Raw genomic sequence first — 24,018 nt, 5'->3', positions numbered from 1 at the left:
CGTCTAGTATCATTTTTTTTAAACTTTTTTATTTTAAGGAAAATTGCTAATTTAATTATGAACTTATACATAATTATTGCATACATGTTGTTGTTGTTTTGTTTTTTTTCTTACCAAAGAATGTCGTCCAAAGTTATTAGAATAAGGATATTATTTTGTATAAGAGCACAAACTACGTGCGTATTTTGATATTACTATTATTTCGTTTAAGAAAAGAAAGAGTCTGTTAAGTGCAAGAGTTTTCTTATACACATTTCACTGCGTTTAAGGGGTATGAAGGATGGTGTAGGACTATACTGCAAGGAAATATGAATGTAATAGAACTCATTGTGCAGGCTCCACGGAAAGTACTATTAATAGTTAGTTTTGCTTTAAATTAATAACTAAGTTAAATTTTAGACATGAATTGATGCAATATCGATTTATCAAAATGATCTCCTTTTTTTAAGGTTGCAAGGAAAGAACTCATCTTTTCTAGTAAAACCAGAGCATACTTCTTGGTCAAATTCATGCAATAAATTGCGGAGTATGTATGTGATTTTCGAGAATTTCAGATCTGGGCTTAAACGAGTCCATGTTTCAGAAAAACAGTCAAATCTGGTAAGAAAAACCGAGTAGTAAGTAGCTCTTAGTCGAAGTGAAGAGGGAAAAAAATCCGATTTTTGTTTCATGACTTTAGTATATTTTTTTGACATATTGAATATGTGATTAATTTCAAAATATATCTATTTAATAATATAATCATTTGTTTTTCTCTGTTTTTTGCTAAGAAAGATTGATTATTATTAGTATTTTCAATTTCTTTAAAGATGGGATTGGCATGCCCATCTTTAAATTGAAGAAATATTCTTCCCTCAATACATATAATTGGTGTTGCATCGGTCCTAGTTATTTTCTTATTTTTCGTCAGTCATAGCATGGATTAAAGAATTTAGAAACGAAGAAAAGAATGAACGATAGTTAGAACCTATCATATTTGAGTATAATTCGTTCTAGCTACACACCTTCTACTTTAAACTTTCTTTAGGTATCATGTCTCTTTGAAAGAGGTTATGCTGAATACCTGAAAGAACATAATTAGTAAATACGTCATTTCAGCTGTTGTAGTTGCTATAAAAGACCAATAAGGACTTGTCCCAGGACTTCAGTACTTTTAGACCGGTCCAACACTACAAATAGACAAATGAAATAAGAAAAGAAAAGAAATGGATGTAAAAATGACGTCCAAAAATTGCACTTGTCCCAATTTTTTTAAGAAATAATTTTGCTTATATGCAAAGTATATCTTGTGAAAAAAATTCGCTTAGAAGCGAATTTGTCTCTTATCCGGATTTGACTGTATAATGTATATAATAATCTTTTTTTCTTCCATATACTATCAGTAGAGAGATTTTGGATAAATATTATAATTCATTATAAATGGTTGATTAGAAAGAGTGGAGAAAAACTCCCGCAACATGTATATTGCATCAATTAATTGTACCTAAATATATTTAATAGAACTTTCCGTCCATACCCTTTAAAAAAACCATATTTTTAAAGCTTCACAGAAATGTACCTTAAATTAACCAAAAATGGGTTACTTCTTTAGTAATTGATTGTTAATAAGCAAGAAAGACAATAAATATATAGTCAACCAGGGGCGTCCGCAGGGGGAGGAATATTTGGTTCTTTCTACAAAATTTTAAATTATAATTTGTTTTTCAAAAAAATTAATATTTGAAATTTAATTAAATTTTTCATTTTTTTCCAAAAAATTTAATAACTGGATTTTTGAAATTTTTCTCCAAAAAATTTAATTTTTTGTGAATCACTATGAATTTTTTTACAAAAAATTAATTGTCTGAATAACTATGAATTTTTTTCCAAAAAAATTAATTGTCTGAATAACTATGAATTTTTTTCCAAAAAAAATAATTTTCTCTGAATAATTATAGATTTTTGAAATTTTTCTCCGAAAAATGTTATATTTGAAATTTAATTTTAGAAACAAAATCATTTTTTATGAACAACTCTGGATTTTTGAAATTTTTTCCTAAAAATTTAATTTAAAAAAATTCCACAAACCAGCCCTAAAAAAAAAAAAATAATTCTGCGGACGCACTATTACACTATTTAATAATTACTACCGCTTTGTTGACCATTATGTCATTAGCTTACTTATTTGCTCATGAGGGATGGGTTGGGGAGGGAAGGAGGGTCGGTCGTTGGCAACTCTGATTCACATCAATTTTTCTACATTCATAAATAAATTTATTTATATTTTTATAGCTTTATATTATTTAATACATTTATATACCTTTATTTATATACCATGATTGTCATACTATGAATAAACATCTTTTTGATATATTATATATAGATAATATTTAAATGATTTCTTCAAAACTTGCTCTTTCAATAATGAGATGGAACTCTAAATACCTGGAATAAAGTCTAATTTTTCCTTTTCCCAAATGAGAATACTGAGTAAAATAGGGCCTGCATATTTAGTCAGGGACGTGTGCAGAATTATATATATATATATATATTTTTTTTTTTATTTTTTTTTTTTTTGGGGGGTTGATTTTGGAATTTTTTCAAGAAAATTCCAAAAATTCAAATTTAAAAAAAAAATTCAAATATCCGTAGCTTTCAAAAATTAAATTCCAAATATAACTTCTTTTTTTTTTCGAAATTAAAAAAAAAAATCAACATTTTTACATACGTCAAACTACAAATTTCTCCAAAGTTAGGACTCTTACATTTTTTCAATAACAAATTTTTTTTTAAAGATAATTTTTAAATAAAAAACTTACCACGGATATTCTTGGATGTGTTTATTTACAAAGAATTATCAGCGAAAAATGTATTTAAATACAATTTTTAGATGCACCGTAAGTGTATTTATATATATATATATAAAAGATTTTTGACTCAAGTGAAAAAAGATGACGTCGATAGACTTCCATGTATCTAGAATTCCATGGGTGGGCATACATAATATCGTGAACCCAGAGCAAAAGTAGTGTAACAAGTCACTTTTTGTGATGTTTTAACTCATTAATTTACTCTTATTCATTGTAATTATACATATTTAACAAATACTGTAACAAAATAATATTTAACACTTTTTGCCTAATATACAGTGCCTTAATCACTGGGGGACCTGCGCAACTGGCGCCGAAATGTATTTGAAAGTAAAGGGAATAAATTATATAATACTGATGTAATCAAGGGGAGTTTCAATATTTTTCTTTTATTTGGGGGTGTTGGGGGGGCTTTTTTAAGAATTTTTTTTTCCTATATATATGTCAAATGTAAATCGAAAAATAACTTTTATTTAGAAAAAACAAAAAAACTTTTAAGAATTTTAGAATGAATCTACTTGAGCGAATAACCCTTTTTATTTATTTATAAAATACAAATTATAATTTATTTTCCTTTCCAAAAATTGACATAAATTATTTTTTGAGGAAGATGAAATTTTTTTATTGCGATAACTACAAAAAATCTTAAATCTTCAAAAGTGGGGGTAGATCAGTGCTCCTTTATCCCCTATGGTCCCAGTGCCACTGTTCTGGATCCTAAATAATTGTTTGGTATTAGTATTTATGGATATATTAATTGTGAGTAATCCCCAGTTACTCCATCCAGGCCCCACAAATAACAAACCCTGATTACGGTACTGCTCTATATATATATATATATATATGTATAAGTAACATAATTTACCTAACTCTACAACGTCCACAATGTCAGTATTTTCTGATATTTGAAATTATAAATTATTATTGAGATTTTGGTTCGTCAGTTACTTTTAAAAAAAAAAAAAGAAGAAGATATCCATTTCTGACAGTTCTTGCTGACGTTTATTTAAATAAAAAATGGATTTTCTTACTTTCAAAATTATATTTTCATTTTTTCAAAAATCATATGAATATTATGTACTGATTAAACTTGAACACCAGACCTATAATAAAAAAAAATGTAAGCATATTAATATTTACATTTACCTTCAATTGCCTATCTACAACACATTCTGTAGATTTGAAGACGATAATTGTTCCTAAACACTCACAGGTAATTTTCTTAAATACGTATCCATAGCTTTCATGATTGTGTGTGAATAACGGGAGTAGGTGATTTGGGATTCTACGAGGACATGAAATTGCAGAAGGAAATGGTTTCAAATGACAAACTAAACCACGAGGGATATAATATTTTTTTTTTTTCAAATTTTGAGGCACTTTAGAGTTATTCAAAGATTACAATGACATGCTTTTTCTTTGAATAAAATTGCTTTATTTTACCTATAAAAAATATGTTTTTACAGGTTTCATCATAATACTTTTTAGAGCATTTTAGACATGACAAGGCTTAGAACTAACAAAAATTATATAATTAATTACTTAATATATGGGCCGGTTTTAGCGTAATGTCTTCCTTTCATTTTTAAAATTGGATTATATTTTTTACCTTTTAAAAAAAGTCAATGCAAGGCTTATTTTCTCATGTTCATAAAAAAAATATCTCTCGAGCTTTTTTTTTTAAACTAGGTCAATTCTTCTTTATTTTAATGATCCTTTTTCAAATAAATTTTGTGCATATTTCATTGAATGAGGTTTTTTAGAAAAATATTTTTATTTCCGTTCGTAAAATGAGCTATCTTTAAAAGTAAAGTTGTTCCTTTAAAAAAAAATCTAATCCATGACTTAGAGCGGGCCTCCAATCAAGAGAAGGTCTAGGGCACTTGCCGCTTAGACATCCTCCCTAAAACCTTCCCTTATGAATTTTCCATAATTACTACATTTTTTGTTTGCTTGTTCTGGGCCGTATTATCTTCTATTTTGCTCTAATTGAGAGGTTAGTTTGACTACACTTAATAATAAATTAGTTTTTTTAATTTTTAATGAGAGTACTACTCATTTGGAATATCCATTATTATCTATATTTTTCATACTAACCCATTCCATCTCCTTCAATTGCCCCAATCTGAAGAACAAATGCAAGAAGAAACTTTGAACGAAAGGAGCAGTATAAGCAAGTTCGTGCTCACGTCAAAAAGGATGATGGTCGAATACAGGCCTATGGGTGGAGCCTACCTGTTAATCCAGAGGGACCTTTAAATGGATCATCCGTTGATGGAGGGAACTCAAGTTCACCTGGAGGGAAAGCTCCGTCTCATTCTTCTACTAATAATGGTATTCCAGTCCCTGTTCCCGTATATTGTCAACCTCTCATGAAGAAAGAGCCGGGAATGAAGGTAATGCCGTTGTCTCCTTGATCAAGTCATACATCAGGGGCGCAGGAACCACGGGTCTCGGACCCTCAAGTACTAAAAGTGCGAGGATCGGAATATGTTTCAACCCCCACAAATATATATATATATATATATAATCAGGGGCGTCCGCAGGAATATATTTTAGGGAGGGCTTGGTCCATAGCCATTCACGAAAAAAATTCAAAAATTAAATTTCAAATATTAAATTTTTTTGGATAAAAAAATAATCAAAAATCCACAGCTGTTCACTAATAATTTTAAAAATCCATAGCTATTTATAGAAAATTATTTTTTTTGGAATTTTTTTAAAAGAATATTATTATTATTATTTTAGGGGGGAGGCTACAGCTCTTCCAGCCCTCTCCCTACAGACGTCCCTGATAATGTTCCTTTAATTGATCAGATGGAGTTGCATTGATTAAGTATGAGTAAACATTAAAGTATTACATTTACTCCATCTGACCTAGGAATTGTCTTTGAAGTCAATATTTGAGTACATTCTGTTTATATTTCCTTCTCTAAGAACAAATGAAATATGATCCTACGCACATTGAGCTCAAAATAATACTTTTTCCCTAGCCTGTTGTCCGTTGAGCTACGTCGCTCCAAATTATTTTTCGTTTTTTTACAAATTACACAAACTTTTCATTGACTTGTAATTTAGAACAACAGTTCAATTCTTAAGAGAATTATCAAATGATTTGATGGGATTTAAGTTATTTTACAATGAAAATGTACAGTCCCCAATATGAAAACATTTCCTACGCCCCTGTACATTTCATACATGCGATAATATTCTTGTTTTTTTTGTAGATATGGTGTGCCGCAGGTGTAAATCTAACGGGAGGTAGATCATTCAAGAAAGAGGAGGAGATCAACAAGGAATCGGGCGAAGCTTCCTCCGAATCATCCCCTAGCATCTTTGATGACTCCAAAGTAGCAGTAGTATCTGAGAAAGAAGCAGCCAACTTAGATGCCATACGAGCATGTAACAATGAATTGGATCAAATCAATAAAGAGCTGAACTTTGAGGGTAAATCCTTTGCGGAAGAAGCTGCTGAAGTACATGAAGAACTCTCAAGTCACATATGGATATGCACTTCAACGCATTCCATAAGCAAAGTGACTGTTATTGATGCTAATGATCCAGGAAATGTTCTTGAATCATTCCATGTTTGTTCTTCACATTTATTGTGTATTGCAAGCGTTCCTGGTACCAAAGATACAGACTTTATGTGTGACGAGGAACAAAACAAAAAAGCTGTGAGTCTCTCTCAGAGTAGAGTGATGGAAAATGAAAAATCTTTCTCCAAAGACACAGCAGAGGGAGGCAAATTTGATGATACTCTGGAAGACGATCCTACTCTCTTTACTTCTCTTAGATTTGTATCTGCAAGTCAGGCTGATAAAAGTAAAGGGGGAGATACTGAAGAAACAGGCAACAAGGATGAAGAAGGTAAGCCTGTCCCCCATTTAAATTTTTAATTCCTTATTTTATGGGATAAATCATAGTATACCTACTGACTTGTGATATAACTACCTATCATTATGTAGAAGTCGAGTTGCGCTGTCTTTCTCTATTATTATTTTTTTAAAGTCAACGGATGTGACTAAATAGTTATCATTTCACTTGATTTGCATTAGCCCATGTGTTATTATTGGGGACATACTAGGGTTTCTCATTCCCCAGAAAATTGACTTTGGCTGAGTGGTATACCGTTTATGTATAAGAAATATTGTGAAATGCAAGTATTTCTTATTATATTTTCACAAGAAACTATACATTTTTATGCTAGTCGTACACAACACGGAGTTACCTCTTTAAAACAAAACCACCCTATGTAACAACTATTTATATTTATTTTATTATGCCCTTTTATATCAATTTACACCAAAGATAGGCGAGGATTCTTCTTTTAGAGTAAGATACACCCACGATTGATTAAATAATGAACTCAAAGAAAAAAGAGTACACGCATCAACCGTTTTTTTCTTTTCTAATCGGTGAACTTAGTTTTTTCTTTACACACATCCCTTTTCTAGTCATGGGTATTTCATAAGTTATTATTTTTGATTAATAAACGAATTAATACGTTATATCCATCTTATGCTTCCTTTCCAAATGGACGGGAATACAATTTCTGGTGGATCCCTCGTCGTATATATGCATATATTTTAGCCATATTATTTCTGTGAATATATTTTGGCTATCGTATACAAATGTATTTGTATAGGCTTTTAATAAAATAATATAGTTCAATATTATAATACAGCATCAAATAAAATACTATGTAGGATTTTAATATTACGAAATATATATTTATATATATCTGTAATTCATTTTTGTGGAGAAATATTAACCTGGGAGTACCTGAGAGATAAATATGAGTTGGTATGATTCACTTATTTGGCTAATTAAACTATCAGATGTTTTCAAGCAATTTTTCTGTATCTGTTTGAATGAAAGGTTGTGTAATACAATAAAGAGGTAACGACGTGGCATATTTTCTCAATTTTCATTTTTATCATTATCACTAATTTTGTACGGTTTTTTTTTGGAGCCAGTTTTAGCATGAATAGGACTTGGGTAAAGATAAATCTGACGGCCCTCTAATTTTTTTAATTAATTTGACATTTTAAAATAAATATTCTCACTTTTTAGAATATAAAATTATCTTTCATGCAGAACAAATAGAATATTTTGGAATTTTTGACTATCTTTGACCACTTTTTTATAGAAAATAATGTTTTATTTTATTTTTAAAATGGCCTTTTGTTTAAAATATGTTCAATGTCTATTAGTGGAGTGCCCGTCATTATTTAGGACTGAAGTCTGTAGTCCCTTCCAGTTAAGTCTCGCTCCGGTCCAGTTCAGTACTGTATATTAGTTCTAAAAACTTATAAAGTTAGGTCCTTGATTACGTCACTCAACATTATTTCTTCTTTGTCAGTTATTAATGTACTGACAGTCTAAGGAGTAGTCCTTAAACTTGACTGAACTATAGTGAATAAATAAGGACAATCACAACAATACTCCTTATACTATTTTTTATAAAAACATCTTCTTATTTTGAGTGGTCTATATTAAAATTTTTATATTGTTTTATTCATCTCAGGGCCCCTGTAAGAGCGGCCCCTAGTACAAATGTTCCTTAGAACAGGCCTTGCATGTGGATTTTGTTTTAAAAACAATTTTTAAGCGGATCCGTAACAAAAAAACTGAAATAATAAGAGTTGAACTAGCTAATTTTTTGGTGGAGCTGTAGTTTTTTTATAATAGTAAAATATACATCGCGTGATACCCAAGGAATAAAATTCTACCCTTGTATCACTAGAATTCATATAATTATTTTGATAAAAATATCCTCAAATGTAACATCTCATACTATTTTAAAAACAAACAATATTTATATTTAAACTACAAAACGTTTGTCCCATCTGGAACAATTTAAAAATCTTTTAGATCTCACAAATAATGAGATGGTTTTTTTGGATTGATTTCTAGTCCTTAGTTCCTTTTTCCAAGTATCGAACATCTATTGTTGCATGAAGCACTTATCATACAATACATATACAGTCATTCCGGATAAAGGAAACTGTTTGTTTTTTTGTTTTTCTTAGATGAAAAATAGACTATACTTGGATTTTTCTTATATCCAAAGTATATAAAAAACAACTCGACTGTAGTATGTAGGTATGGGGTATAAAAAAAAAAAAGGACTAGGAAATTTGTTGTATTATAGTTCCATCATTTGAATATTATGATACTTCATGAATCGTTTATATCATTTATTATCTATGTATATACTGCCTAAATCACGAAAACTTCAACCCGAGGGATTCTTTACTATATATTTAACGTTTAGTTTCATAAAAATTCCTGTCAATTACCTGTAGTTATCAAATATTGTGGAAAGGGGATCCCGGAAGAGAAACCCTAGTAAATCATGGTATCTCTCTAGCTTATTGATTTATTTTAATTGTGACCCAAACACACATTTTAGCTGTGGAGATGAAATCACCCTTGAGTCGAGCAGTGGATGCCTATAATATTCAAGACTTTACCGACGATTTCGATGAATCCCATTCAACTCTACCATTTATATCACATCAAACATTCAATTTAGCCAAAGCAATAGGTAAAACAGTTGTATAGTAAATACAACAGAAATCTTAGATCAATCATTCATACTCTTTCCTTTCATTTCAATCCTCCTCCGGTTCTTCTTCTTTATTGACTATAACTAAGGTAGATTCTCTGCACACTCTGGGTTATAAGCTAAAGACATATTATTGCACTCTTTATTTAAGAAAGTATTTAGGAGTGTTATACATATATACTTTATTGTGATCTGGCTTATTATTTCTTCATGTTTTTTTGAGTGAGGCCGATGATGATGTCTCTGGTTATTTCATGTTCTTCAAACACGCATACTTAGTAGCTTTTCCTTTATTTTGATCCATTTTGTGGCACACTTTGGTTTATTTTCAGGGTTTTTGCTCTAAATAATTTCTTTTTGCAGACTCCTTATTATCAATCCAAACTATTTTCCAATGTTTCTATTATTTCTATACATATTTTACAGAGAAAGAGACTCAAGAGAATGAAGAGGACGTAGATGCTGTCCATCGTAGATTCCTCAAGGATCAAGACACATCCAATATTAAAATTGAAGGAGATAACAGCAGTAGTGGTGGCGGGAATCCGTTCGAAGACGTAGAAAAAATGAGCTCTGTCTTGCCAACAATGTGGCTTGGATCTCAATCTGGCTCCATATATGTACATTCAGCAGTTTCACAGTGGAAACGTTGTATTCATTCAATTAAACTGAGTGATTCCGTTCTCTGCATATTGTAAGTTATATTTAAGAACATAATTCTTTTTTAGTATACATACTAGGAGCGTCCGCTGGATTATATTTTGAGGGGGTATTGGTGTTGTTTTTTTTTTTTTCCAAAAAAAAAATTCAAAAATTCACAGCTATTTACAAAAAATACATCTCGTTAAAAAAAAAAATCAAAAATCCATAGGTATCCACTGTTTTTGCGTAACATTTTTTTATCCATTTGGGAAGGAGAACCCCCCTCCGGATGCCTCTGCATATATGTATGTGGTATATCAACACAAAAGTAAGCTATAATGATTGTTCTTCCAAATTGAGTCAGGATTACATTTGTAATTTGTATTCCTTGACGAATTAATTATTCTCAATTTCTTCAAACAAAGTTCCACAAATTGCACTTAAAGTAGTAAAAATACATCATTATAATTAAATAATTAGAAATTGATAAATTCTATTTGACAGGTCTTATTAGGGTAAAAGTCATTGAGCTTAAATAAAATAAAGATTTTAAATTATAGCTAACATTCTAGAGTTCATCCCTGAAGTTTAAATATAAAACCTATTATTGACTGTAAATAGTGGAATCAAATATTGGCTGTAGGTATTATATGGAGTAAACAACTAAATAGGGAATAATTGTTGTTTTTATTTATTACTTTTAAAAAAATTGTTTTTATGTGTACGCACCATTTGTGTGTACTCAACGTTCATTATACTTGAGTTATAATTATTTTTCCCTTAATTATAGACATATAAAGGGACGGGTCCTGGTTGCTTTAGCTAATGGGACAATTGCAATTTTCAATAGATCCCCTGATGGACAATGGGATTTAGATAATTATCACTTATTAGACTTGGGGAAACCTCGCTTTTCCATTCGTTGTATGGCACAAGTGCATGACCATGTCTGGTGTGGATACCGTAACAAAGTATTTATAATAGACCCTCAAGCCATGTCTGTTCAGCGCACCTTTGATGCTCATCCACGAAAAGAGAGTCAAGTTCGCCAAATGGCTTGCTTTGAAGATGGAGTTTGGGTGTCTATTCGATTGGATTCTACTTTAAGGCTCTATCATGCTCATACCTACCAACATTTACAGGATGTGGATATTGAGCCCTATGTCAGTAAAATGTTAGGTAAGGTTATCTTTCATTCTGTGAGTGTTATTATGATTTATTAATCTGTTCCATTGATTTTTAAAGGCCCTGCAAAATATGGATTCTCATTCGTTCGTATTACCTCACTTTTAATTTCTTGTCATCGACTATGGATGGGCACAGGGAATGGTGTCATTATTTCCGTGCCTTTTGCGTCAATGGAGCTTCTGAGTGCTGGTAATAGTCAAACTAATGCATCGTCTTCTACTGGCGGCGGCTCTCTGGACAAAAAGTTACCAGGAGGTCTTGTTCGAGTTTACAGCTCAGGCGAAAAATCTCAATCCAAGAATTTTATTCCTTATTGTTCCTTATCACAAGCTCAATTGTCATTTCATGGCCATCGGGACTCTGTCAAATTCTTTGTTTCCGTTCCAGGTGCCTTTTTTAAATGTTATTAACATGATTTTAAAAAAACTCCTTAACATTTTAATTCATCCTTATTCAATGAAATATATTTATAACTTTTTCTTTTTAATTGTAGGAAATGAAAACTTGGCAAACACGAGTCTTTCTCCCTCATCGCCGATTACAGGGGATACTATGTTGGTTGTCTCCGGGGGCGAAGGATATATAGACTTTAGACTCGGTAATTCATCTTTTAATTATACATATTTTTTTTCTATATTCGATACAATTTTTGTTAAAAAAATAATGATTTCCACGATGGAATCTTTTTACCCTTACTCTAGGACTTGTTTCCTATCATTCCTTTTTTTTAATTATATCGACATTAGATAATTATAATTATTAGTTCGTATTATTACATATTAGAGTGTGTCATAAAAAAAATAAAAATTGAATTTTCTTTTGAGCGGGCCTTGTCCACTGATTTCAAAAATACCTTTATAGTTCATATCAACTATAGAAATTCATTCCAAGTCCAATGGCCTTTACATACATAGTTAATTGTGTTGAAGGCTGTGTTAAAATTGGTTTTTGAGGCTACTGTTCATATATATTCTTGATAGAAGGTGAATATATCAGGGGACAAATCCAAAACTGGAAGATAATAAGTTTAAATAGGTAGAAACAGGAAAGGGCATATTCCGCTCAGGCCTTTAAATTAACACTTGTCCGACCGTCTTGGACAAATTAATTTAAAACCTTGCCGTGACAAATAATTTTAGTACAAACATTTTTGGAGTCGATAATTTTACTGTATTCATTTTGGCCTCTTAGAGTTCTTGCCGTGTGACATATTCACCTGTTTTAATGTTATAGGTTTGAACTTTACCTTTACTCTTGTATCTAATTTACCTAGTGGTTCTTTAAAATCGGAACAATTTGAATTTTAAACTTCAAATAGATTAATAAACTATAAAATTTCAACAAAATTAATTCTATAAATAGATGTGTGTCTGAACTCTCATTAATGTAGTCACCCTTAGCGTCAATGATGACTTTGAGGGTCTCTTTGTGTGGATGACAGACACTGCCCCCCTTCCTCTCCACATGCACCCAAAAGGTAAAGTCGAGGGGGTTGGCATCAGGGCTATAGGGGAACCAAAAGTATTAAAAAAAAAAAAAGAGTTAATAAGAGCTCAAAAAAGTCTTGCAACGGGGGAGATGGGTTTATTTCATTGCTGGTGTCAAAAGTGGCCTCTCCACCTTCAGAATGCTCTTTCCACACACTTTTTTGATAGTTCTCTAGACACTCTGGCGTGAAACCCCGAGATCTCCTGCTTGATCCCTTATGGGCTGGCCTGGACTGTTTTCTTTAACTCCTCCAGTTCCAGTTTTCACTTTTTGACAGTGTTTTCTTCTTCTCCAACGTTTCAGACTTTAGATAAACACCGGTTGGTCCATTAAAATCTGAACACTTACTAATTCAATAATTAATTAAGGTTGAATTATTGAAAATAATTCTATTTCGATATATTAAGGCAAATGCAATTAGTTACAAAAAAAAAACAAAAAAAACTGAGCTTTCTAGCTTATTTACAAGTCGAGAAAACGACACTTGAACGATGAATTTCCATTCGTACACTCCAAGCATTTTGGTGTCTCCAGGACCACCGTCTACGCTGTCAGTAAGTCCGAAACGTTCAAGAACAAAGAAAAATAGTGACACAATAAATAAAAAATAGTGTTTATAAGGAGTATGGAGTCTCGGATCTAGGATCATGAGACTATTGTGACCTAATTCATAATCATGCTCTTAGTTGAGGCTTGCAGAAAAGTAAGAAACTCCACCAATAGAAGGAAATGAATGTTTCAATAGTGAAGACTAAAGGTTTAGTCGAACCTATAATATGAAAACATAAAAAGCTGACGAATATGTAAAGAGGTGAAAATTTATGCAGCAAAAGTATTTGATGGCAAAAATGAACTATATCTAACCCTTGTAATTTAATTTTATACTAGGAATTAAAAAAAAAAATCATGCCATCTCTGTCGGTTATTTTAGCAAAACTTTAAGCTTAAAGAGATGAAGATAATTATTATGTGACATGAATTGAAAAGGTATTTTAAAATGCTTCTTTAAGACTCCACTTAAAATTAAATCCAATTTTTAATAAAAATGCGACACTATTACATATAATCCTCACTTAATTCCAGAGTCATAGTTAACAATTAAGTTTCCTTTGTTAATTTACAATATATATATATATATATTTTCATTCAATGACTTTTATTGCAGTAAATACGTAAGTAGTAGTTAAGACGACTGAGCGAGCCCCTTTAATTTAAAGACTAATTAGAAGTGAAGTAAATTTTTTGTGAATAGGTACATAAAGTGTAGAGTTGGGTGGTTGATGAACTAATGGATTGAGATATAAATTGGAGGGGTTTTTCTTGTATTTTTTCCCCCTTCTATGTATGTTTTTTTTATTATATAGTCGATGACGGATCGGATCAAGACTATGATAGCCATATGATGGTATGGCAATTGCCAAAAGTAAAGTTTATACTTAGTAAAGAAAGTGATAGTGTTTCAATCAAATCCTCATCTGCGGAATCTGTTTTAAATTCCTGGGAATCAAATTCTATAGGCTTGGGACCGACACCCGGCTCCGGTGTGGTGACAATGGCTGACACATCAGCTGAAAGTGATACAGACACTAATACTTCTACATCTATTGATGATCTACGCCTTCAAGAGGAAGTCGTGTTAGTACATCACTCTTCTTCTCATTCACAAGGAGAAGACCAAATGGAGGAGGAGGAGAAACAAGTCCTTGATGAGAAACAGGGATTATCATCACCCCTCTCAGTGAAACATCATCCCAGTGAGACTCTCGATCAATTCAGTAATGATAATATAAATAATGATTCGAGCTCCTGCTCCAGCAGCACAGTGTCAACTCTTTTGCAAGACTTTAATAATATTAGCATTAATAGTGAGCCCATTGAGGACTTTACACAGCAACCTCCTTTTACATTGACTTCAATTGATGGAGGAGATCCTGCACATCCAGCAACAGCACAACATACTCATGAACCTTCGCCATCCTTATCCAAAGACTCTCATAGTACCACACCTTTCCATTAGCTCCTCTCTTATTTTTGCTCTCTCAATCGCACTCAATTGTACTTTTGAACATATACTAAATACATAGATGAAAATGATGATACTATTGAATGTAATCGTCGTTCTTGTGGGTACGGACTTTGATTGATCGTATAAATGCATACTTATGTAGTACTTTCAAAATCATTAATGTATTGCATGTTATTCTTCATTCCTTTTTTTAAGGCAAAAAAGGGGTGTCCGCGGGGATTGGCTGGAGGGACCTCCCTAAAAAAATAAGGAATTTTTCCTTTTTACAAGAAATTTTAATGTCTAATTTAATTTGTCAAAAAATTAAGATATTAAATTTTTCTTATTTTTTTCACAAAAAATTTAATTTTCCCTAAAAAGCTAAAAAAATTTTACAAAAAAATAATATTTGAATTTTTTTTCCGAAATTAAATTTTTATTAAATAGGTGTGGATTTTAAATTTTTTTTTTCTTGATAAAAGTTTAATATTTGAAATTTAATTTTGATTTTTTCCCCATTCTATTTAATTTTTCAAATTTTATACTAAAAAAACCAAGCCCTCCAACACAACACTCCGGATACCCTGCAAAATTAAATATTATTATAATATTTTGAAAAAACTCTTTCTCTTGATGCTCATAAGTAGATGATCACAGCAATGACGGAAAACATGCAGTCAAAGACTAACAAGTGGTGGTGGTGATACATATGTTCTTGACTTGTCTTGTACTTGAATGACTTTAAGGTGATGGCTCCTTCTATCTGTGTTTGTTTGTTTGTGTGCGTGCGTGCGTGTGTTGTATAATTTATGGATTTGCACCAGGGTCGGTTTTAGGGAGCAAGTGTCCAGGCTCTGCTCTTGATTGGGGACCTGCATTGGGTAGAATTAAAAAAAAAAAATCTATTTATATTTTGTGTACAACTTGCGATTTTGTACAAGTAGTAACGAACAAATGAGATGATTGATTTTAAATAACAGATTTACTGTACCTGGAATAAAATAATGCAATAATTGAATATTCCATAAATAATCCTTATAATAATGGTGTCATTTATAACTATTTTAAATGGCCCATTAAAAAGGTCAAATATTTACAATTATATTACTCATAAATACATAATAGGCTTGTCATTTTATTAGATCAAAATGAAATGAAAGTCTCAATTAATAGTTGTCAGTTAGAATATCCAATTTGTAATTAAATAATGCATTTTAAGACGAAGAAATTACAAGTTGCAACTTGTACACAAAATATACATTGTCAAGAAAAGGCCATAAATAAAAAAAAGGAGGGACTTTACCCAAACAAAAATGCCCATTCAATGAAATAGCCAGAAAAAGGCAATAAAAGTAAAAAAAAGAATGGACTTTTTGGAAAAAAAAAGATTTATTAAGAATAAAATATTCTTTTATATTTATAGTTTTTGACAACCATTTATTAAAAAAGGTCGTTCGCGAACATTTTTTTTTTTTTAAATAAAAGTTTTCCGCATAAATTTCCTATATAAAGATTGAAATATTAAAAAAAAGGCCTTGTACATTTATCTTTGACTCACACTAAAACTGGCTCTGATTTGCAGTAAACATCAGACTTTTGTTTCTTTCAATATATATAATTCTACTAATCCACTAACAAATATGTACACAAACTAACATCGAATAACCGGGCTTCTTCCTCAACCTCCTCTGATTTCTTTCTCTCTCTCCACATCACTACACACCTCTACACTCGGTATATAATTAATTAACTGTAGGCAATCGTGTATGAGGAAATGAATATGAATGACTTAATAATTAAATAACAACTATATATATGGTATTATAGATTGTCCTTATTTTTGTTTGTATAGAGGGTTAAATCCAATTTATTACCCTGCAAGAGTTTAAAAAAATGATGAGTTCATCAGACTCCGTCATTCTTCTATGGATTGGTACAACGTTCAAAGCCGGTTTTATAAGGGGTACTTGTCATGCTTGTTTGTAAAAATAGAGCCCCTGCACATTGCAGATATTTTTAATAAAATGAAATACATTTAGCAATAAAAATCTTTTCTAAAAAGTATCAAAATCATTCCGTTTTATAAATAAGTCATTGTATCAAAGTAAGAATACCTTTTGTAAAAAAATAAATAAAGTCAATAGAACACTGTTTTAAAAATAAGAACCAAAATCTTCAAAAAACAACATATATTACATATGTTTCGATATTCTATAAGGACTAAATTTTAAAAATAGAGTCTCTGCAGTAAATTATTTTCAAAAATAGGAAATTAAATCAAATTTGAGAAAGACAGTCTCTGGGAGCCTCAAGTTAGTTGCTATAAGTTTACAGTAATGGCCAGTATAATCGATTTCACAAATATATGGGACTGTGCAAGATTGCCTATACTACGAACTAATAACAGTGATATAATTCTTTTTACATGTAAATTATTGGGGTTGGTTTTTTATTTATTAAAAGGATGTTGAAATGGAAAAATAAACTATGATAGCAATGCCCATTATGATCGAATCCGGGGTGCTTTTTTGAATAACAAATTATTTTATGGCATAAATAAATGTAATTCGTTAAAAATATATACAAGGCATATATATTGAGCTTTTTCACTTACATAATTGAATGAGACGCCATTTTGAGGCCTCTAAGTTGATATTTTTACTACATCAAATGGACAAATTCCCAATAAATCTTGATAGAACTTCATCAAATGCCTTTATGAAATCTAAATATACGTATCCATTGTATTGAATACCACTCTTTGCCAATGATACTAAATGTAAATTGGACTGTAAATCTAAATGAAATATCTCAATTTCTATATTTTTGTAAATTGATTAAGGACGAGAAAATAATTAGTTAAAAAGATCTTATTCCTTCCATTGTAATTATTAATTTTGATCTACAAGCCGGAAATAAGACTGTAATAAGACATTATAGGATCATATAATAAAACTAGGACAAAGGTAAGGTCCTTTTATTTGTTGGTCCCATTTTGACATCCAATAGTTCACTATTTCCCCTTAATATTAATGAACAAAATGGTTTAGATTGTTATAATCTTGGTTGTGACTGATGCTGACGTCACGTGAAAAAGCTCTATACGGCAATCTTCACCCTAAAACCGGCACTGATTCTACAATGAGTCTTTCAAATTTCCACTCCTCTTTGTATAAGAATTGTCTTTATTTATGGTTGATTGGATTCAATTTTCTTTGAACGGATTAGATAATCATTGTTACTTCTGCATATTTAATTAATTACATATAAATATTCTCATATCTTACACTCCCATCAATCATCACCTTACTCCAGAACACATATTATATTCACTCCTTCTCCTCCAAAATCATTACCTACACCTTACTTCCTTATTATTTCCTTTTTCTAATGGTTATTTTGGGACATGTCTCTCTACAATTATTTATTGTTCCTATATATTTAATTACATAATATGTATTACATTTTTATATACCTAATAGGGGCATTCCATATCAAATAATTTCTCAAAGACTTTCACCTCAACAACTCAGGATTTGATAAAGTTTGAAATATATGTGTGCATCAACATAAAAACAATCTTGAATAAAAATCAAAAGAATGAGAAAATCTCAATTTATTTACATAATTTGATGGACATATTTGAGTCAATTATAGGCTCTCCATTTAAAATTTGTGGGGTGGATATTTTAGATTTATTTTATTTATGATACTTGATGTGGTCCCTACTCTGTCAATTTCTCATTCTTTTGTTGTAACGATCGATCATGAGGGTCTGTAGCCCTCCCAGCCCAAATTAAGGAATTTGTTGCTTTTTACCAGAATAATTTTTTGGTCAGGATGAAAAAATTAAAGGCGAAAATAGGGTTAAAATTTTTTTTTCAAAAAAATTATATTTTTTGTGAACAACTATGGATTTTTAATATTTTTTTCCAAAAACTTCATTTATTGTGAATAACTGAAATTTTTGGGAAAAAAAATTCCAAAAAAATTCTAAAAAAATTAATAATTTGAAATTTTTGGAAAAAAATTAAATTTTTTTGGCAAACAGCTCTGGGCTTTTGAAATTCATTTCCCCAAAAAATCAATTTTTTGGGAATAGCTGTAGATTTATGAAATTTTCTTCCAAAAATACTAATATTTGTCCCCCCCCCCCCAATTATCTGTTACACAGCTGTTCACAAAAAAAAAATATATTGTTTTTGCGAAAAATATCAAATATTCAATTTTTAGGGTTTATTTTTTATTTTTTAATTTGAACAATCCACAGTTATTGACAAAAATTTATATTTTTACTCTCCTCCCTAATTTGTCCGTATGACTTTTTTTTAAAGAAATAAATAAAAAAAAAAAAAAATGTACACCATTTTTCCTTTAAAAATTTTTCATCTTAGCCAAATAAAGAATGTAGTTAAAAGCAAAACTTCCTCCAGGCCACCTCCTGCAGATGCTCATGATTTTGCGTGTATAAACCTTCAAGTATATTAAATCTAATCAAATTCTGAATTGTTGAGGATACAAAATTCCCATTTTTGATGGGTGATTTGATATGTGAAGTACCCAAATACAAAGTAATTACCCACTCAAACTTATTTTTTCTCTCTTTTATATATCTATAGATGAATGTGATACGGAAGAATTAGGACGGACTGATGGACAACTATCCAAAAATAATCAAAGTCACTTAGTTATCTGGTCGACAAAGTCTCTTGAGAAGAGTAAAACTTGTTCTTAAAGTCATCAATATTTAATTAATTATCAACCTTATTGATTATACCATACTTTGAATAATTATTTTCCTTCTTTATATAAAACAAACAAAAATACTAGCCCAAAGCCATGCTATATAATCAATGGTTAAGGGTTGCGTGAGTTTATGTCTATTCTGTCTATCTCCTTTTTACCACAATATACTTACATAATATATATAATACAATTATATTATTATACAATATAATACATAGTACTACTTGTAGTCTTCATTATTCGGCTTGGTCATGTGCGCAAAGAAAATGATGTGATAATGAATATATTATTATACCATATACTTATGTAGACGACACGTCTCATGTGGAAATCTAAATAATCTACTTAATATTATAACATATATATATATTTATAAAGAATGTGTTCTACATGTTACATTACAATTTAGATTATATACATTGTTCATTTTTGTAATCCTTCTCTTCTTTTCATGATTACATCAAATGTTGTGTTATGTTAATCTCTACGTAGGCGTTTTTTTGGCTTTTAAAAATGTTATTTCTATAAATTATAATACTTGCGTCTGAAATATTATTACTATGGCTATTTTATTTGAATTAGTATGTGTTAATTGAATGCTCATAACAAAATATACTTACCGGGATTAGAAAAGTAATGAGACCATCTGAAAATACAGTTTTGAATAGGTGTTATTGATCGAATCATAAAGTTCGAATTATTTTGAATACCTTAGACTCTAAGCCTTTGATTGATGTACATGTTGTAAACAAAAATTATGTATATATTGCGATGAAGGCATAATAGGCAATTTAATCCGCCCCGGGAGGACCAACTCATACATCATGAAGGCCTTAAATGTCAGCAAGGCCAGAGTTTGTAGGGTCAGAAATCGTTTGGCTGATGGGGACAACCTTAAGGACAAACCTTAGAATGTAAGACCCACCAAAGTGAAGCCGGAAGACATCATGCAGGCCTTTAAGGTCAGCCCAACTATGAAGATGTCAGAGTACGCCAAGAAGAAGAAGATGCATCTGGTGCATCGGACGGTCTTGCCCACAAAAGGCTGAAGGAAGGTTGCTTAGAAGAATTGAGAGGCTAATCCTGTCCCAACGTCAAAAAGAACTCCGTCTTCAGCGATGTCAGCAACTCTTGAATTATCTGCAGTACAAGAGCAACTGGGTATTTTTTTTCTCTGATGAAAATACCTTTACCGTTGACCCCGTCTACAACATGCAAAATGAACGGGTGGTATGCTTTGGCAAGGCTGACAACAGCATCAGGACAGTCACCAATACCGAACATCCGGCTTCTGTTATGATGTTGGGAGTTGTGACATCAACTGGAGAAAAAATGCCTCCAATTTGGTTTCCTGTTGGAGACTGGTTACCTGTGGTCGTCTAATTTATGGTTTTGAGAAAAAATGTGGTGCCATAGATCACCAAGACTATGAAGAAGTCTAACAATGCCACGTACGTATTCCAGCAGGACGGATCTCTGGCACATACTGCTATTATTGTAAAAGAGTGGATGGGTAGCAACATGAACTTCTGGTCCAAGAAACTTTGGCCCCCTTAAAGCCCAGATCTGAATCCACTCGATTAGTTCATCTGGTGTTAAATTGAGATGAAGGCCCGCAAATTCGCCACCCGAATATTGATGCACTGAAGATCTCTGTTAACCAGCAGTGGAGGATCATGAAAAAAGATAACGTTGCCAATATGTGCAAGGGGTTCTGGAGGCTGTCATTGAGGCGGATGAAGGTCTGATTCATAATTAATGTGCATTCTTATAGTAAAAAATATATTATAAAATAAAATTTTCTATGTTCAACATCATCTTGATAAATTATGAGTATTTTAATGACTACGTAAAGGTAGGTCTCAGTACTTTTTTTACACCAGGTATAACACATGGGCTTTTTATATTTGCCTTATGAAGCGGAGTCTCCTGAGCATTTTTCAAGCCATTGCTTATACTTAGCTTGAACGGTATTTTTTCAAGAAGCATTGTACAATGAAAATAAGGAATTGCTTTTGATCAATTGCTTTGGAAATTACAAAATTGACGTCACACTTAGCGCAACAACTCACAAACTAAAAACCGATTGTCATGAAATTTTGACAGTTGCCTTTTGAAGGTTGGCAAACTCTGAAAATGATGCAGATTTAAAAAATCTAGAGGTAAAAGTATATTCTTTCCTTAAATATGTATTCACTCACAATAAGAGCGGATTCCATGTATTCTAGTATTCCTTGGTTTAATATGCCTGTGTAAAGTCACAAGAAGACTGTTGAAAAATAGAAAAATCTATTAGAATAATAAAACCAACTGTAGTCTTCAATGGCGTATAATGATTTGGGAAGCAATGAAATGCTTCCCATCTCGTAGGGTATAGAAGGACCCGCTTGGTATGGATGAAAGTACTTTCGCCTACATTAATTTCGACACAAAAACGAATTAATACTTTATGAACGAAGTTTTGTAGCTTTTCGTATAGGGTAAGGAATGAACTCGTGTGCCTGTTACGGATAACTACAAGTATTTGGATATCAATTGAGTTTTCCAACATCTATGACTGTATGTAGGAGGGAATAGGTAATCTTGAGTTCTGCAAATTAGAGGTGTTTTTTTTTTACAAATACAAAATTCCTCTAACCTACGGAACTGGAATTTTTTTTTAAATGTTGATTTTAATTTGTCATGTGGAGTACTGATCTGTATATATAAATAAAAGCAATTTTTGTGTGTTTGTGTAAATGTCCTTTATATGTTCCCACACCATTGAACTTAGGAGGCTGAAATTATGTAAGGGTCCCTCTTTTGAGCTTTTACAGGCTAATATAGGAGTGTCAATTTTTGGGGAGGTCATATAAGGGGGGCTTATACTAAACCCAAAAACCGTTTTTTGCAGCTCAAAGAGACTATATATGGGGTTGAATTATTTATCAATAAGTGATTTGCATTTCAAAAAAATACTAGACGAATAACTATACGTTTTCTAAATTTATTCAAAATCAAAAAAGTAAAAAAATAAAAAAGAAATAAGGTGAAAATTGCAAGTTCGTTTATTTCAGGTACAAAAAAATTAACTTCCAATGAAATATGGGATTAGAATATAAAATAAAGTATGTACAAATTTGTCTGAAAATTCGTTTGTAAAGAAATTTTCCAAATAAAAATTGATGTTGAATTGAAATATCTGTCATTTTCTAAATAATTTTTTTCATTTTTTCTCTCTTTTTCTTCCATTTTTTTATCAAACGTCAATTTTCCGTTTTTTAAGAAAAAATGCCACAAGACAATGGCTTTTTGCACAAAAAAAATACCAAAATACTAGATGTAACCTTGCTTTCCGAAGCATTTTACTACGTAGTTTTTGAAATATTTGCAAAAATGAACCAGTTATCCACTGTTATTTTTCCGACAAAATTATTCTTCATCCCTATTTAACTTTTGCAAGTACGAAGAAAATATTGGTAGGGTTGTGTATCTTTTAGAATTCGAATAAATGATATTATCAATTTTTGTTGCCAATTCCCTTCGCGAATTTCGATTTGGGAATTTTTTGAAGTACATTAAAAAATGGACTTCTTATCTGGAAAATTTATTAGATGCATCATATATGTTGGTATGTTATTTGAAGTATAAAAATATTTTTTTTTATATTCATAATAATATTACAAAGGTTACAATATTCAATAATAAAAGTATTAGAAGTATTTTCTGAATATTTTTTTGATTTTCTCAAATGATTAGACCATTTTCAATGTGATTTCTCTCTCTCTCTCCTTGGCTCGAGCAACGCCGGTTAATCTTTTGCTTGTTAATTGTAAGGAAACAAAGTATATTTCCTTCTCTAGAAATAACTAGGTATCGAAACTATGCACATTGAGTTTATGAAAACGAGTTCTCCTCAACGTGTTGTCCATTAAGGTACATCGTTCCATTTGGAACTGAAGGAAAGTAAAGGAAAAATTTCAGTCAAACTAATGTTTTAAAAAAAAAATATATATATTACTTAAAAAACCATCTCCTTTAAAGATTTCTCTAACCTAAGGAACTACAAATTTAAAGACATCATAGCCTTATGACCTGTTCTTTCGCAGGACTTTGACAGAGTAGCTGAGACTGTCGCTAGAGTCTCTGATGGGTCTTAAAGATCAATGTGTATTTTTGTCGAAAGTAGAATTATATCAAACAATAGAGTTTTGACTCTATGAGGCAGTCCAGAGAAGCTACTTAATGAAATTTGCACATTAAACTATTTGTTTGGTGCCATCAATAGTGAAGGTTGTCAGTTAATTTGTAAAAATGGAGAAAATGGGTCATCGTTATGTGATACAATAATTTTTTTTTGAACGGGCTCAGTCCAACCAATATAAAACTGAACAGAATTTTGCTCTGAGTGAGTCTGTTCCTTCTTTTACAAGAGTAATATTTGGGCTAGAGTTTAAAAGAGGCCGTACGAGCTGCCAAAACGATTATCAAAATGCGAAACAGATTTTTGCATATTTTTTTTTTGGCAAATTTCGATTTGGGAATTT

The 24,018-nt window shown here is 31.1% G+C and overlaps 1 protein-coding gene across 31 annotated transcripts in view; it reads left to right on the top strand.

Annotated features, from left to right (window-relative positions):
- The window catches only part of syd (JNK-interacting protein syd), a 36,615-nt gene extending 16,900 nt beyond the window's left edge, over positions 1-19,715 (top strand). For 19 of the 31 annotated variants that reach the window (XR_011779222.1, XR_011779220.1, XR_011779216.1 and 16 more), the window contains 9 exons: positions 4,981-5,245; positions 6,077-6,719; positions 9,268-9,402; positions 9,850-10,117; positions 10,856-11,244; positions 11,311-11,640; positions 11,747-11,851; positions 14,106-14,868; positions 19,366-19,715. Coding sequence is in view for 8 of the 31 variants with exons in the window: in XM_071887051.1 (XP_071743152.1) it covers positions 4,981-5,245; positions 6,077-6,719; positions 9,850-10,117; positions 10,856-11,244; positions 11,311-11,640; positions 11,747-11,851; positions 14,106-14,758 (2,653 nt within the window). In the remaining 23 variants the exon portion in view is untranslated. Of the gene's footprint in view, positions 1-4,980; positions 5,246-6,076; positions 6,720-9,267; positions 9,403-9,849; positions 10,118-10,855; positions 11,245-11,310; positions 11,641-11,746; positions 11,852-14,105; positions 14,869-15,393; positions 15,493-19,365 lie in introns of those variants that run through there. The other 12 variants (XM_071887053.1, XM_071887052.1, XM_071887056.1 and 9 more) reach the window with 6 other exon arrangements.
- The last annotated feature ends 4,303 nt before the right edge of the window (positions 19,716-24,018 follow it).

Source organism: Lepeophtheirus salmonis, chromosome 3 (genome assembly GCF_016086655.4).
Source record: "Lepeophtheirus salmonis chromosome 3, UVic_Lsal_1.4, whole genome shotgun sequence".
Taxonomy (NCBI): domain Eukaryota; kingdom Metazoa; phylum Arthropoda; class Copepoda; order Siphonostomatoida; family Caligidae; genus Lepeophtheirus; species Lepeophtheirus salmonis.
The sequence above is the reverse complement of the archived record's forward strand: the minus strand, read 5'-3'. Positions and strand labels throughout refer to the sequence as shown.